This window comes from Anarhichas minor, unplaced genomic scaffold (assembly GCF_050575085.1).
Source record: "Anarhichas minor isolate MPS153535 unplaced genomic scaffold, ASM5057508v1 ptg000005l, whole genome shotgun sequence".
Lineage (NCBI taxonomy): Eukaryota > Metazoa > Chordata > Actinopteri > Perciformes > Anarhichadidae > Anarhichas > Anarhichas minor.
The window spans coordinates 4,253,303-4,270,889 of NW_027466451.1; the positions used below are offsets into that span (position 1 = coordinate 4,253,303).

At 41.7% G+C, this 17,587-nt stretch overlaps 1 protein-coding gene across 1 annotated transcript in view; it reads right to left on the bottom strand.

Moving 5' to 3' along the window:
* Positions 1-16,991, bottom strand: part of carmil2 (capping protein regulator and myosin 1 linker 2) — a 67,917-nt gene extending 50,926 nt beyond the window's left edge. Inside the window, exons 1-16 of the mRNA XM_076112875.1 lie at positions 16,964-16,991; positions 12,315-12,418; positions 11,762-11,812; positions 8,940-8,999; positions 8,130-8,251; positions 7,374-7,471; positions 7,110-7,180; positions 6,879-6,952; positions 6,020-6,095; positions 5,286-5,374; positions 4,922-5,016; positions 4,409-4,495; positions 4,192-4,301; positions 3,519-3,596; positions 2,244-2,320; positions 245-349 (exon numbers count right to left, since the gene is read on the bottom strand). Of these exons, the coding sequence (XP_075968990.1) occupies positions 245-349; positions 2,244-2,320; positions 3,519-3,596; positions 4,192-4,301; positions 4,409-4,495; positions 4,922-5,016; positions 5,286-5,374; positions 6,020-6,095; positions 6,879-6,952; positions 7,110-7,180; positions 7,374-7,471; positions 8,130-8,251; positions 8,940-8,999; positions 11,762-11,812; positions 12,315-12,418; positions 16,964-16,991 (1,325 nt within the window). The remainder of the gene's footprint in view (positions 1-244; positions 350-2,243; positions 2,321-3,518; positions 3,597-4,191; positions 4,302-4,408; positions 4,496-4,921; positions 5,017-5,285; positions 5,375-6,019; positions 6,096-6,878; positions 6,953-7,109; positions 7,181-7,373; positions 7,472-8,129; positions 8,252-8,939; positions 9,000-11,761; positions 11,813-12,314; positions 12,419-16,963) is intronic.
* Positions 16,992-17,587: the final 596 nt, after the last annotated feature.

Below are 17,587 nucleotides of genomic sequence, written 5' to 3' on the forward strand. Positions count from 1 at the left end.
TGTTGTGGAAGTAATCAACCATACAGCCGGATCTGTCTGGTAGAACTGACGTGGGAAGACGTTAGAAACAATCCTCAGATAAAATCCAGTCAGAAAACTTGTGGTTAATAATAAAGTAAAGCCAGATGTGATGTGTGTGCAACCGACTTGAAACCTCATCATACAGCAAGACAGGTAGAACTTTCACGTCCCGCTCATTAGAAAGTGAATATTACATTACTGCATGTGTTGAGAGGAAACACACCTGAGGGCTTGGGGAGGAAGTTTGGTTGCAGACAGGCCCACATGTTTGAGCTCACAGCTCTGACTGAAGAACTCTCCAATGCTCCTGGTCATCTTCTGCACCTTTCTACACACAGGCACACACAAACACTTTCATAGTCACCTGGAGCCTTAACAACCTTTCTTTTCAATTAAGATAAGATAAGATAGACTTTATTGTCCTGAAGGAAATTTGTCTTGGAAACATACAGTGTCTGCTGTTAAAAAAAATACAGAATAACATATTGCATACATACAGTACATGCACAGACTGCCTCCAGTCCACATGCACGCACGCACACACAGTACCTACAGTACATACACAGACTGTCTCCAGTCCACATGCACGCACACACAGTACCTACAGTACATGCACAGACTGCCTCCAGCCAACAAATACACTTCACACTGCCCATCGTACAACACACCTGTAGTGTATATCAATTCTATCAACCACACTATAACATGTAGTTGGATGAGATCGTAGCTGCTGTTTCCACCACCTGACTCATTTACATTTCAGGTCACTTCAAATGGAACAGAGACGTCCATGATTAGATACTTTCTGTAACAAGTCAAAATGTCTTTGCTGTGTTCTAAATCATGTTTCGCCTTTTTGTCGTGTTGTCTGAGTGTCTAGTCAGAATAGTTATGCCCTATATGGTGAATTACCCACCAGTGCATTGTTAAAACTAGTGGAGATGGTCATTGTGCAGAAATAGAGTAGAGTAGGGTCAGAACTACAGACTCACTACAGTCCTCATGTCCTTATATAACACTCTGTTTGATATCTTATAGCGATCAGAGCGCCTGCTTAGTTTTAGGTTCAAATAACTACTGAAGTGTAGACAAGTTAACGACAGTTACGTAACAAATAAGTCAATGTCTGGGTTAAAAAGAAACGACATAAGCGCTGTTACCTACTGTATGTACGAGATAATAACTACAGAGGTGTCATTACTGACAGAGTAACTTGAGCATGTTTTTTAAAGCTATGAACTAAAATGTATGACTGTACTCTGATGGAACACATCAATGCTGGTGTTATAAGTATTTCATACAAAATTTATAAAAATCTGCATTTTATGGTTGAAAATGGCTCAAAACACCATCTATTGTTTCAAATCAGCCCGGATCTCGCAAAACAATTCTGAGATAGAGTCGACCGTTTTGGGCCAATCTACGTCATGAAATAAAAGAAAGCTAACGCCCTTGAATCAGACCCCCTCCCTGACTATCTCCACACCCTGTGTAGCATTACAATCACAGCTAACGTTAGCGCACTACTCCCGCCATGTTATCACGCTAACGTTAAGCTGGTTACAGCTCTGGGTTGCTGCTCCGGAGCTGGTGCCAGCTTTCCTCCCGGCAAAGTAGTGTCCCAGTGGAGGGGAGTGAGGTGGAGGGATGGCGGGTGTAATCTGTGTCTGATCCGTGGCACTATCAATAGTAAATCCATCAATTTCAGCACCCAATGCCATATTGCTATTCTCCGAGCTACTGTAGCTGTCATATTTGTCGACGCTGCGTCCAGCCTTTAGTCACACGGAAGTGGGCTTCCTTTCATCCCTCAGCCTCTTGCCCACTTTTTTGCATTTTTCTAAATACTGCATTGGTTGGACTTAGACCCTAAGACCCGGGGGTGAAGTTATGCTTTCAGTACAGAAGTTACGTAACAAATAAGTCAACTGTTGGGTTAGAATAACTAAGACACTGAGTAGTGTTACTTCAGAACATAAGTAACATATCCAATCTACTGATTTGGGGGTTAATGTCCTGTAAAACAAAATCAGAAATAAGGAAATTACAGTAAAAACTTAAATGAGCTAAGTATTGTTATGATCCATGATAGTAGATGTGCAGTGGTAATGACTCTATTACTACAATAATACTGACTTCTCTAATGCAGAGAGGATGACAAGTTCACAGGTCCTACATCTCCAAACCAGAGTGACGTTACTGAAGTGAACAGTGGAGCTGACCTGTGGCTGAAAGGGTTCCTGGCCAAGCTCAGGCGCATCAGTTTGTAACAACATCCGGCAGACAGGGACACAAATAACTGCAAGAGAAAGGTACAATGTGAGAGTGGTATGTACAGAATGACACGTGGAGCACTTCAATACATAATAATTCACTATAGTTCAATTAACAACAGTGGCGTAGCACAAAGATCTGGACCCCATAGACATGCAGCCACAGTGGGCCCCCTTCCCCCTTCAATACATCCAGACTTTCACTCTCAGCTCTTACATCGTAGAACATCTTCATTATACACTGAGTATGAGACAAATCGATTAATAAGTAGTAACGCTGCAGCCTGGTGCTCCTTCCAGCTGATGCCATCCAGATACTCAGTGACCCCAGCTCTCTCCACTGCACCACTACACTGGCAGATCTCACTAGAATCCCCATCCGGAGAAAGAATTGAGTGACAAACACTGACTCCATCTCCCGCAAACCAAGAAATCAAGTAATCAATGGTAACATGTATTCAATTCATTGATGGGTTTTTAAACTTTTGATGGAGCTAGGCTGCTTCCAGGCTTCTTGCTAAGCTAGGCTAAACACTCCCTGGATATATCTCTGTGCTGAATGACAAAGACTAGAACCCTACCATCCTCCTCCTCTGACAGCAAGCTTACTTTACAAAATGTTTGACTATTATTCCTTTAGGGGAAATCTATCAAATAGCATTTAGAACGGCGTCGCATGTCCATGCTGTGGCTGGACATGGACTTTATCACTGGAGCACTTATGCCATATGACAGAACACACTCATTTAAATCGTAGAAGGAATTGTGGGGATCCGATTCATCTGTCGGGAGTGGACCTTGAGATAATCATCGCCCACGGCCGACCACCCAGCCAGACTAGCCCGACCCAACGGCGCTGAGTCGAGAGGGAAGAGACCGAAGGCTGTTCCACCACCACCTGCTCCTGGGTAACGTCCAGTCGCAGGAAAACTGAACCCAGCAGCTGTTCCCTCATCAGAAACAAGTGTACATCGTGATGCTCGGTGCTCAAACAGTCAAAGTTGACGGACAGTGTTTCTCTGATTTTTAATGTTAAGACGTCGGCCATGTTATCTCCCCAGAGAATTGCTTTGTTGCTTCTGTCTGCATTCCTCCTGATGCAAATTTAAATAATGCAATACAGTAATGCACCACTGATCTTTTTTGAGTAGCAGATGGGCTTCAGCTACATGTTGTGGTGCAACCCTGAGCTGCATACTTTAGTAAGAACTGTCTCTCACTGACCGTGTCCAGAGGGCAGCTGGTATCGCTGAGGTCCAGATGAGACAGAGAGTTAGTACTGGACAAGAACTTGAAGAGGAACTGCAAGACACACACACACACACACACACTGCTTATACATACTGTATGTGTTGTACAGCATGTGTTTAAGATGTTCAGACATGGTGTGCTTCACAGTTAAAAGTGTTGCTGAAAACTAAATGAAATGTTTTTCTCTCCAGCTGTTAACTAGGATATGTATAAACCAGGACCTTCAGTATTATGAGTAGAGCATTAAAATGCAGCGTCCCTTTTTCATATTTTACGTATTATTTCTCTAACTTATATTTATTATATATTTTGGTTTCTGAGATGGTGCCGCTGATGCCGGCTGCCGTCCTGTCATCTCCAGTTCAACTCTGCTTATATCGGGTTTCCTTTGCACCGCTCAATGTAGAGATGTGTTGAGTTTGATGTGTTGAAAACCTTGAAACTAAGATTGTATATCGTGACATCCGCTCGTCTGTAACAGTAGAAATGCTTCGTTATCTCCTGAACCTCCCAGTTACAGCTCCACTTCTGGATTTGTACGGACAGTATGTGCATATGTATCCATGTATACATGCTTTTCATGCAACAATATCTATCTTCAATCCACATCATTTGACATGAAACACACACACAGAGCAGAGCGTACCGTTGCGTCTTCAGTAACCAGGCTGCCGGGGTTGCCAGAGAGGTCGAGGTGGGTCAGAGATGCTGAGAACAGCTGAGTGGAGGATAACAGCTGACTCAGACAGCCAAGACCTGGAGAGCAACACATCACACTCATGCAGGGATGGTGCTGGAGGAGGTTTGTTACCACAGAGTGAGCGTAAGTGTGTGTGTGTGTGTGTGTGAGTGTGTGTGTGTACCTTTAGCAGTCATTGATACCCGGGACAGAGAAAGCTGCTTGAGTCCTTCAGCTAGATTCTCCAACTCCTGGGTGAGAGCTATGACACCTGGGAATGACAACACACACACACATTAAATATGGCTAAAGTACAGTGTGCATACTCACACAAACATGTTGGCCGTTCTGAAGTACGCATTGCTAATGTTCATTTAAAATGACTAACTGATATGAAGACAGTGGCCCTTAGTTTGTACACATAGACCATCTTCACAGCAGACTTGTCAAAGCAGAAAAGAGACTTTGGTGGAATTAGAAACATCAAAGCTTAAACTTCTCCCTCCAAACTATCTGCTAGATACCACCAGAAGAAGATGGCAAGTGTCCCTCCAGCTAAACCCACATTTCACTCACAAATCTCCACAGAGGAAGGCTAACAGGAGAACCGGCCACCTGGCTTCAGATGGAACATTAACACCTCCTCTATTCTAGAGCTGTTGTGAGAGCACTCAGACGTGCTGTATAGAAAGACCACCTTTGTCTTCGATTGGATTGCCAGAGAGGTTGATGGATGTCAGGGTAGAGGAGCTGTGCTCCCGCAGGGCAGCTGCCATCTTGATTGCAAAGTCCCTGCAGCAGAATAACAAGGTTACTTCTCAATCAATCCCTGTACGTTTGAATTAAGAATTACAAACAGCCTGCTTGGATTAATGTGTAGCTTCAATCTTTCTCAAGGAGTGTCCCTCGGTCCGTCTGACAATGTGCACATTCAAATCACCAGCCGACAGTAAAACACAAATCTTCCTAAAGTATGTTAATATTCATGTCTGGGAACTTTGCCTCCCTGCCTTGCTCTGTATCTACAGCACATCGCTGCACACACTCTCACACAAACTCACAGCTTGAGTCCACTGGCCTCCAGTGAGAGCTCCTCCAGACTGGGAGATCTGGACAGCAGGTACGTCAGCTGCTGCTGAACTTCTAATGACTGAAGGGACAGAGACACAGAGACAGGCGGTCTAAAGACAACTTCTCAGTCTGGTACCACCAAAGTTCATTTTGACTGTTCCAGGACTGAGTGGAGACTTGTGGTGGGATGAACTCCTCAGGGTCTTATCATGCTCATATTCAGGTTCATATTTGTATTTTGGGTTTCTGCTAGAACATGTTTAACTGCTTTAATGTTAAATGTTATTTTTCTCATACTGTCTGACTGAATAAACGTGTATTCACTCTGTCTTAAACAATCCGTGTCAATGAACTTAAGAACATTTATTCTACGCCGAACAAGGACTTCGTCCCCCATCTCTTACGGTTTATTCTGGTCTAGGAAGGTAACACTTAATGGAAGATGGAGAGGAGGAAATTGCTTCCACTAAACGTTTGGAAGATGGATGGTAGGCGGCTGTATAACTACAGATCCACCAAGAGCTCATGGAGTGTGTGCCACCACCTGCTCTCATGTCATCGTGTCCTTTAGCTCACGCTATAAATTCATTCTCTTTGCATATGAAGCACCTCTTCTACATTTTTCCCATAAAATGGGATTATGGGCTGACATGCAAGTGACACCAACTTCTGCAAAACCTTTATTCAATCCTTTCACCAGAACACAAACAATAAGAGAGTTTACCAGTTTGAGGTCTTTGCAGTAGATCTTGGTAAACCACTGGTTGAAAGACAGAGCTGCTACTGCTAATGCCAAGTCCCTGAGAGGAAAGGAAGGAGTTTAAAGAGTTAGCTTAGCTTAAACTCCCACTCAGCCGTTAGCACAAAGGAGTGATGTAGGTGACCAAAGTAAGCTGATCAATATTTTATGAATAATGTGAACGCTAGCACTAGCTGAGTCAAGGCTAGCTGTGGAAAGTGTGGAAATAACTGAAAGCGTTAGTTCTGATATTTTGAAGCGTTCTTCTTCTGTCAGATTGATGCTTTTGTCGATGGAGTCAGCAGAAATACGTATTTTACCTACCTAACAAAATCAATATCATATTCAGGACTTTGCCCTATTTTGAATATTTGAACTGCTTTACCTTGATGATGTTTTTGACGGGGAACTCAAGCCGTCATCAATGCTCTCTTGAAAGCCACGAGACTCCATTGACAAAACTAGTAATGTTCCTACATAGAACACAGGAGCTGCTGGTCTACCTCTGCTTCTACCAGTGAGTTGGTGTTGTGTTATTGAGTGACTTTCAGATTCAGAACTAAGGTGGCGTCCACATCAGTACATTGTACTACATTACACACCTGTCTGGTAGTGTGTAATACACTGTCTATAACTGTATATGTAGCAGCATCATCATACATCAGGTCAGGTGGGAACATGTTTTTAGAAAGGCTTGGGAAAATAGCATTGTGATGCATTGTGCATAGTTTGACCCAAATGTTTATGTTTGGACTTGAATACATAAGAATATAAACAACTAAAACAAAGCAGAAAGACAATGTACCCTTAAGACCGGATGTAACAACACTGTACTGTATCTCACCTGCTGTCTAAGTGGCTGAAGTCCTGCAGGTTGAACTCTCTCCACTTGTTGGCGCAGTAGATGTTGTCCACATCCTGTCACAACAGTTTGGAAACACCACTGATAACATTCTCTTTTTGTCAAGCGGCTATTAAGTGTCACTTGAGTAGTTTATGGCAAAAGAGGTATTTGTAAAGTTTGATACACATGGCCTATTAAAGTATGTCATGTTGCAGTACAGTCGTGACTCACCCATTGGATCTCCTCTCTGAATGGTATCTGGTTGAAGTCACACAGAGCAGCGTAGGTATCAGAGAACCCTCCTGAGGAACACAATCAGACACTATCCATCTGCAAACACACAAGCTTCCTTCAGGAGCCAATGTATCAATGATCATCTGGCCGCATGCACTAATCTACAGAACTAATATTTCTACTGGATAGTACAGTGCTAATCTTCAAATCACCAGGTGTGAGTAACAGGTGATGATTTACTGTAAAATAAAGGACACATACCACAGGAAGTAGGCCGACTGTCCAGCTGCTCTTCTATCACATCCGTCAATGTGAGGAGTCTCTGCTGGAGGTCTGGAGGACTCGTCTTCAACAGCTTTCTGACGATTGAAGGACAAGAAATATACTGCTGAAGACTGACAGATATAGCATGTTAGCATGCAACGAACTAATTAGCACTAAACACTAAAACACAATGTCATTAGTTTTGCAGGTCAAAAACTAAATTGGACAAACTGATGATTCAGGAGAGTAAAGAGAGGCCATGCACGTGAGAAACAAAAGTCATGACAATCCATTCAGTAGTTTAGGTATTTTATTTAAAACTATGAAAAAAGCCAGAGGACCACAAGCATGGATGTATAAACAGAACTGGATACAGCTCTTCAGGCGGGCTCCCTATAGTTCCTATTACTCAGTGGCGCATGAAGCCAAAATGTCTCGACTGGCAAGTGATTCAACTAAAGGGATCTTCTGCATCTGTGGGCCCAAAGAGCGTTTCTTTTAACTCCGCCTCCCAGCCCCTGGTCCAGCCTCAGTCTAGGGCTCATTCAGACTAAATAGGATGCTATCACAAGTCACAACTAGCTAGGAGCCAGAAGGCTAAACAACTGGATGGAGGGATGGCTGCTAACTTTAGCTGGTACTAGCAAACTGTATTCCTCAAATGCAGTTTATGTTGCATTTCATTTTGGCTGGATTTTGAAATATTTTTACTTTATGTAGTTGAGATCATTTTCTATCATGAGTGAGACTCACCCTGGAGAGGAATCAGGGAAGACCCTCTTGAGTGAGGCGGTCATGTGACTGACCATGGCCTCAAGGTCCTCAACGTGTGACACACTAAAAGACAGAGTGTGCCTGTCTGTCTCCATCACAATCTGCAACATACATGTATGTTAACATCAAACATTGAAAACAGTAAAAACTTAGAAGCAATAACCTTAATTAACTTGATTTTCATCTCTATAAATTGATATATATATAGAGATATGTATGTACATAATCTCACAGTATTTTACAATGATTAGCCGACTGTATATTGCTCACTATGTATTTTGATCATGAAGCATCATTGAGCATTTATTGCATATCCTTGATGTAAGATGTCAGTTACCTCCACTAGTGCTCACTAGTTAAACAAGTTAATGAGAATAAACATCTGGAGCCAGAAAGGTCAAAATAGACCCCAACTAGTTAATCAGATGCACCATGCAGCCACTAGTGAGCTAGTTGCAGTTCCTCAGACCAACATGTAAACCAATGGAGCAGGCAGGACAATAACACAATCCTGAGTCCTGATCCGTTGGTATCTTTTATTTTGAGCTGGAAAACCAATAGGAAGCCTCAATGCACACCTTCCCCCACCTCCTCATTAGCATTTTGTGCAACTATTATAACTAGTGAGCAATTTGTCTTTCACTAACTCAACTAGTAAACACTTCAAGCCTCACTAATTACCGAGCAAAGTCAAACGGCCTTCCATCCAGGATGAACAGAAGGAATGCAAAGAGAACACTTGAATAAATATCAAAAACAAGAATGGTTTCAATAAAAACAATCTTGTACCTGTGTGAGACTGTGAATGTTTATGGAGCAGATCTCCAAGTAGCTGAACGTGCTCTCCACCTGACACATAGACACACACAGGACACGAGAACATCTTACTGGAAAGAACCTTTCAGTGACCACGGTGGTTAAAAGGCTCCCAGTCTGTCTCTACGTGCTGCTTTCATTTGTTCAGGTTTTAAAATGTTCGTCTCCCCCCTCATAAAATGAAGGCAGCTGGTATTTAGTTTGTGCTGAAAGAAAATATGATTTGAACGTTCAACAGCAGTGTTCCATTTCGAGTACAAACATAATAGTAAATCACACAATAAGAATATGGGTTCAGTTTAGGAGACATGTTGGGCTGCAAGGAGCCTCGAGCCTCTCCCCCGTGAAGCTGAATCACATGTTCATTCTCTCCTGTACAGACCATGCACTCTATGGTTTGATAATGGGATCAGATCAATCCATCATTTATACAGAGAAGATACATTTCCTTCACTTTCCCAATTATCACAAACTTATGATCTACCAAGGAACCATTTTTTCCGTTACTTGCAGGTCAGGAGCTTCGTATAAAAGACATTTGACTCATTTCTGAATCAGCTTATGAAATCACATGTTGACAGCCTCCTAGAATTGAACAGTAGAGGATTGATTTCCCAGACTTATAAGTTCATTAACAACATCAACCCACACTCCTTTGAGAACTTAAGAATGGCCTGGGAGTCAGATCTTGAGTGGTTGTAACAAATGACCAATGGGACTCTATTTTAGACTTACATACATCATCTACGTCTGCTAAACATAACTTACTACAGCTAGAGGTGGTGCACAGGGCTCATTACACCAATGCTAGATGGGTAAAGATTTATTCTAACATCCGATATGTCAGCAGACATGACACACATGTTTTGCCTATGTCCTAAACTCTCTACCTTCTGGATTATTAATGAATGGATTATTAGTATTTTAAAGCTCATAGTGAGCTGTTTGTAACTCAATTTGACCCGGAGCCAATCTGCGCCCTCTTTGGCTTAATAACAGGTGAATCCCGTGCCCTCTTACCAAATAATGTAATAATGATAAATAAATAATAAAGACAAAATGTGGTCCAGTGGAACAGCTTTCAACCCATGCAGGTCTGTTGGAGGGGTCATGGGAGTTTGCCCAGTGTTTTGTGGACTTGGGGAAGGCTTATGACCGAGTCCCTCGGGAGTCCTGTGGGGGGTATTGAGGGAATACAGGGTATCGGGTCATTGCTACGAGCCATCCGGTCCTCGTGGGATCAAAATGATAGCTGTGTCCGGATACTCGGCATAAAGTCAAACATGTTTTCAGTGCGTTGGCCTCAGGGTGGTCCTGTCACCAATCCTGGTTGTGATTTTCCTGTAAAGGATCTCAAGGCACAGCCAGGGGGAGGACAGTGTTTGAAGACCTCTTTGCAGGTGATGTGGTTCTGTTGGCTTCTTCAGAACGTGACCTTCAGCACACACTGGGCCGGTTTGTAGCCCAGTGGGAAACAGTTGGAAATAGGGTCAGTACCTCCAAGTCTGAGGCCATGGTTCTCTGCCGTCCGGGTTGAGACTGAGTCACTGCACCAACCAAGGCAGTTCAAGTATCTCAGGGTCTTGTTGCTGCTGGTGTTCTAACGGACCATCATGGTTGAAGATTTACCAGTCCATCTAAGCCTTACCCTCACCTTTGGTCGTGAGCTTGGGGAAGTCCCTGGAAGAATGAGATTGCGTATATAAGTGACTGAAATGAGCTTCATTGATAGAGTGGTTGGGCTCAGCCTTAGAGAGTAGAGCCGGAGTAGAGCCGCTGCTCCTTCTTGACGTAAGGGGCCAGCTGAGGTACTTCGGACCAAGATCAAGATCCTCTTGGACGCCTCCCTTTAGAGGTTTTCTGGTCACATCCAACTGGTAAGAGGCAGGTAGACCCAGATCCTGCTGGAGAGACTTTATAACTCGTCTGGCCTGGGAACGCCTCGAGGTTCTCCAAGTGGAGCTGGAAAGCGTTGCTGGGGAGATGGACGTCTGGAATAACCTGCTAAGCCTGCTGCCCCCGCGACCCAAATATAAAACTGAGGTATGAACATTGGTGTGTATATGATTTTTTGTTTGGGATTTGTGTGTATATGAAGTCCTGAAAATGAAGAGAAACATATGTGGCATAAATGCCGCCCTTTTGCAAAACCTCTGCAACCCCAATCTCACAATCGGTTATCTTGACACAGAGGAGAGCTCAGGATGAGAAGTGTCACAGATGAGAAAAACAAAACCCACATATATCAAACCATACCATAAAATGTGCTAAAATAGACGTTTTAACCGTCCAGTGTGTATCATTTAGGGGATATATCAGCAGAAATGGAATATAATATTCACATCTATGTTTTCTTTAGTGTATAGTCACATTTCTGTTAGCTCAGAATGAACCCTTCATATCTATAGAGGGAGCTGGTCCTCTTCAGAGTCTGCAGTGTTGTACCACCATATTTCTACAGTAGCCCAGAACGGACAAACCAAACATCGTCTCTAATGAGAGCCTTTCACATTATGTTAGCTGAAGGCCACCGTAGTTCTCCTACACGCTTGTTAAACTGTGGCAACGTGAGCCACCGAGTGCAAAGTTGTGGTACCTCCAGCCGCTGATTGACTTCTGCAACAGTGATGCTATTATGGTATGGATGGCCTCTGAACGAGGCGAATATCGTTGCCACTTATTTCCACTCGGCGACTCACATTACTACAGTCTTGGAAAACGAGGAGTGATTCTACAACCACACAACTGGATCCCACCAAGAGCTGCACACTGTCCCTTTAACAGGTGTGACTTACCCTGACAGGCTGCTTGCTGATAACCAGGTAACCTCTCCATAGACTCAGTACCTAAGATGAGAAGAAGGAGGGAGACATGACGTTAGATGTGGGACTGACAGACCCATAGCTGCTTGATGCTTGTTGCATTGGTTGTACAGCATTGAACAGGAATGTTATGTTTAGGTTAGTTAGTTTTACAATTAGATTTGACACAAAGATCATCAGATATCAGGTATCATTTCAGTTGCTATTGCACTTTAGTTCTGCATATTCCTGGACAAAATCAAACAGAATGCCACAAACCAAGTGACACACAGGGAGCTGGGGCTTTCATGGACCAAGAGTCTGGCCCCCAAGGAGACTGGACAACACTGATCAAACAGGACAGGACCATCAGACAGCAGTGTGCACACCAGTCCTTAACATACATCTAGAAGGATCTGATTTCTGCTCATTCCATCCAAATATATTGTCTCTATTTTGCACTGGTTTCTACACACTAAGCAACATAACAAACGTAATATTAGGTTGAAAGCCTTTATTGTCCAGGAGGAGTTTGTCCATCACTCACCACAAACCTGTTGGCTGATCTGCCACATGGCTGACTGGAGTGGTTCAGAAGGACAGGCGTCACCAGACAGACTCGGTGAGGCTTCAGCAGCTCTGAGATCTGATCTGGTCACAGGTTACAGACACAAACACAAGTATCAGTCACACATTACAAGCTGAAGCTGCCATGTGAGAGCATCGGCCATGAGTTGGGACCGATCCAGTGTGTTTCTAAAGCAACACATTACTCCTCTATATCTTTACATAGACAACAGCTCTTGCTATATGAATGCTCTGAATATTGTATAGAGAACCTTTTAAGATAATTCATGAAGGTGCTATTTATGGAACAAAAGGTATGCTGATTGCTGATTGGGCACAGCAGGGACAGGTGGTTTGGTAAATATAGCCAGGCGTGTCCTCTGTTTAAAGGCTCAGTCATAACAACATTTATTACTATGATTTAAATGGAAAATCTGTTCATTTCAATGGGATTACCTAAATTAGTGGAGAATAACGGAGGCAAAGCATGGATAGAATATCCACTGTTTATCAATAATATGTTGAAGGGTTGGATAGAATATCCACTGTTTATCAATAATATGTTGAAGGGTTAATAGGTTCTATAACCACTATCTATCTATCTAATTATGTTCATTTATTGTCTGTCCAGGTACTCACTGTGTTACCCTGTTTAGTGAGGAATGGAGAGTCCTTATTTTTTGGAACATTTACTGCTTTTAGTCCAGTTTTTCAACTGTGGATCTCAGTTCTGTAGTTCTGCCCATGGAGTGACAAGATGGCCGTATTTAAACAAGGTAAAAACACCAAGACAAGACAAGACGTCACCTTTTATCTATTTATTTAGAAGTGGTTTAGACTGTTTAAATTGTTGACTTGACATGATAGGAACCATGGAGCGGTTTGACCACAGACAACAAACGCATGAATATCAAATAGAAATGAATGAAACACTTTGGTGCAACCCTGGTAGATTCACTTTTTACACAAGTTAAATGTTTGGAATGGTGGAATAGTCCTCAGGAAGTGAAGCTGTTAGAGAGAGACGTCTACACTGTGGTATAAAGCTTCACAGACATGTTCATACGATTATTACCAAACCTCAGTGTGAGTCATGCTTCCTTCTCTTTGTCAGTTGGTGCCAGTTATACTGTCACCATTGAAACACAGCCTGACTCATCACCTTTGACCTTTGAAACATCAAGCCTAAGCTGGAACCCTACTGATGTCTTATGATGCAGCATGAATTATTGACATATTCATATTTTTTTTGAACGGGATGTCAATGGAGACAATTTTCAAATCTTGTTAAACTTCCAAATCCTTCTACTTCCTCATACTTTCAGCTACAGACACCATTTCAACTGTAAAATGTTGAGAAAACCCTGATCTATTGCCGTCTTCAGCTTTTTGATATCTTTTACACTTTTTGAACAGTCACATTTGAACTTTTATGATTTTTTCAGTCCTTTTCTGACTTTATAATGGATGTGTATTGCGCAGCTCAGAGTGAGCTTCAGAATCTTGTGAAATATAAATAGTAAAAATATTTGTATTTTGCCAATATTTCCAAAAGTTTTACTCTTCATGCATACTTTTTGGTAGAAAAGTAGCTAATCATGTCCTGGTCGTAGACATATGACTGTGGAATTCAACAGATTTACATATTTGGCACAACAGCCTTTAATTGAGAGGAAAACCATCTTTCTGCTCCATAGAGACCAATGTCAATTCTTACTCCAAGAACATCTTCCACAGAACACGGTACCCCATTTCTAGTTCGCCACTGAAGCCACATTTTTTTATACTACAGACACAATTCTCACACTATCCGTTCATCAAGTCAGCCTTCCTCTCCAGTTCTAATATCGGAGCAATAGGAGCTATGGTTATGGGGTTTTGAGGTTTTGTTTGACAGGTGTTTCACAGCTTTATCTCTATGTAAAGGCTGCAGGCACACAGGTGTTTGTGATTGAGCTAATTAATGAAGTTGATAAACACACAAACACACTGACACACGCACGCACACACACACACACACACACACACACACACACACACACACACACATGACTTGGAGAGTGTCTCTCTCTCATACAGTCATGTACTTTTCCCCTTTCTACCACTACTACTATTACTTATACTACAATTACTACTACTACTACTACTGCTATTCATGCTACTACCAATACTGATACTACTACAGCTGTTAGTATGACTACTACTAGTACTACTACTACTGCAACTTCAAATACTGCTACCACTTCTACTACTACTACTACAAATATCACTACTGCTACTACTAGTACTTCTTCTAATGCTACTAATACTTTTACTACTAATAATATTTATAGTACAACTACCACTTCTACTACAATTGCTATTGCTACTACTATTACTGCAACTACTAATAAAACTACTGCTACTACAAATGCTATTACTACTACTACTACTACTACAAATAGTACTTTTATATCAACTACGACCACTACTACAGCTATTACGACTATGACTAGTCATAGTCTACTACTAGTACTGCTACTGCTGTCATTACTGCTACTACCAATACTACTATTACTACTACTTCTACTAATACTTCTAGTAACACTACTGTTATTTCAACTACTATTATGATCACTAATACTGCTATTACTACTACTACTTCTAATAGTTCTACTTATGCTACTACTATTACTACTACTACCACTACTACTACTACTACGACAGTAAAATTGTTTAGCTTCAAGTTTTTCCTGCATTGTAATTCAGCTCTTAGCTTCTTTCGATAATACAGTTTAGCTTCCAACTCTGCCAGTTAGACATTTCAACTAGAAGGGTTTTCAGCAGTGCAGTTTAATGCTTTTGGCCTTCAACATTTTTCAGACAGGTGGTCTCCCATTTCTGTATTTTCCCACCCTTTCAAAATAAAAGCCCCACAGAGTGAATTTTAACTGGAATGCTTGTGATGAAGCTTGTCATTTAATAACCTCTGTGTATGTGTGTCAAACATTATGATTCTGTCTCCTCTCCCCCTCCTTTCAAAATAAAAGCCCCTTGGAGTAATTGTATCTTAACATGAAGCTCAGAATGAGGTTCATGTTAAGAAATGTTAAGTTCAAGTCTTTCCATCACAAATACAGAAATGTAATTTTCAAAGGTATGTGTCTCAAACAAAGTTATACTGTATATCTGAAATACAGAAATAACGGGAGCCATTTGTGGACTGTCCATCACGAACACAAGATTCAGTCCAAGAGTATGAATCTAAAATGCAGAAAAGAGAGTAGCGATATCTCAATTGAACCTCAATGATACTACCGGTAATATTGGCGTGTATATATATTGCGTCTTCGGGTAGTAGAAGCCACACAGTCAAAATTTCTTGTGAAATTTTCTAGTTTATTTTACAGCTGCTTGAGATTCATTCACTCGCAGTACGCTTTTCTGTAATTATATGAAAATAATCAAAGGCTCCGTTTGTGTTTTTGGTATTCCACTTGTCACATTTAGGTTCATATTTTCCTGTTTTTGCATGTTTTAGATCATAAACTACAAAACAAAAATGTTTCTAATATTAAAGCTGTGGTCGGCAACATTAGAGACCAGCAAGAGTACCCTAGATTTTTTAAATGATCCAACCTAAACACTGTTTTCTAGTGAAAGTAGCTAGCAGCATTAGCTCTAAGAGTCGCTAAATCTAGCGTTTCAGTCTCCAGGTCATTAACACTGACAGCCCTCCAAAGCCACTCCCCCAGAATGACCACAATGAATGTGAACAACCAACATGGCTATAGAGTACTGCAGGATGATGACGTCTTCTCGTAGGCCGACAGGAAGTTAGCATCACTGGTTCCTTTGACAAAAAGCCAAATGGATTTTTTTCCATTGACGTTTGGATTATTGCAGAAAATAATCTCTGTGATAAACAAACGTTAACGATATTGACATGTTTTGTTCAGCAAGATCATCTTCACTAATGATTATGATTTGTGAAGCGTGAATGCAATCCCCAGAAGTAACAAGCTAACGTTATACATGAAGGAACTCCACCACGGTCACATGACTTCAGGTCGAGTGTTCTAGTTCTACTCATTTAAACTGTTAGCAACCGACTTTCTTAAGACACGTAAAAGCTTCACAATTCACAAGTAGGGTATTTTTACTGACGTATTTTATGTCCTATTATTTCAGACATCTAACCAAAAACACACTGACTTTGCAACAAGAGAACTGGAAATGTAAAGTATGCTGACTCATCTCTGGGTTTATCACAGCTGTCCAGCTAACAGCTTGTGGAAGATTCTGGTGACATGCAGTGAATGGTAGACAGGCAGGTAGCTTTAATCAATTAGTGTGACTGAACCATAGATGGAGGATAGAGGATGGAACGAACTGAACCTGTTTCTAAAAACATGACCCAGCCCAACTTTAAGCCTAATTGATGCTGGATTTATCACAGGTTTAGTGGCTCAGACTGCATCACTTTGAACTAAATTCACTGGGAACTATATATATATATATATATGTGTATATATATATACACACATGTGATGTGCTGTCGATTAGGTAAAACATTTAAAATCCATTGGTTATTACTTTACTGCTCTATTTCCATATATTCAAATTTCCATATCTTCAAAGTTGGCTTACCTCTCAGGTTCTGGGAGACAGAGTCCATCCTTCACACTTCAATGAAACTAACAGTGTAGCTGTGATCATCTACTGCTCCTCCGGTGTCTTACACCACATTATCAATACATAAAGAAGAGGTAATGGAGGGAAACACATGCAGTCAACAACCCATATGTTCAGAGGAAAGAATATATATTCTGAAAGAGACAATCCGTATACATCTGTGGTAGAGCAGAGAGCAGAGGAGGAAGGTGTTGGTACGTGGAGCAGAAATCAGAAAGTGTAGGGTGGAGGGTGGAGACACACACACACACACACACACACACACACACACACACACACACACACACACACACACACACACACACACACACACACACACACACACACACACACACACACACACACACACACACACACACAGCGTAACCCACTTTCTCTTTTCCACCCGTGCATGCTTGCACACTTGTCTCCTTTTCTTGCCTATTGTGCACACTTTATGACATTTGACACACATCCTGTTCCACGTCGAGTCACTGCTGTAGTGAATGTAGAGAAGAACGACACACCCACACACCCACTGAGAGACACTGACACCAGTCAGACTGTATGAGACGTTTAAAGACAGATGAAGGACTCCAA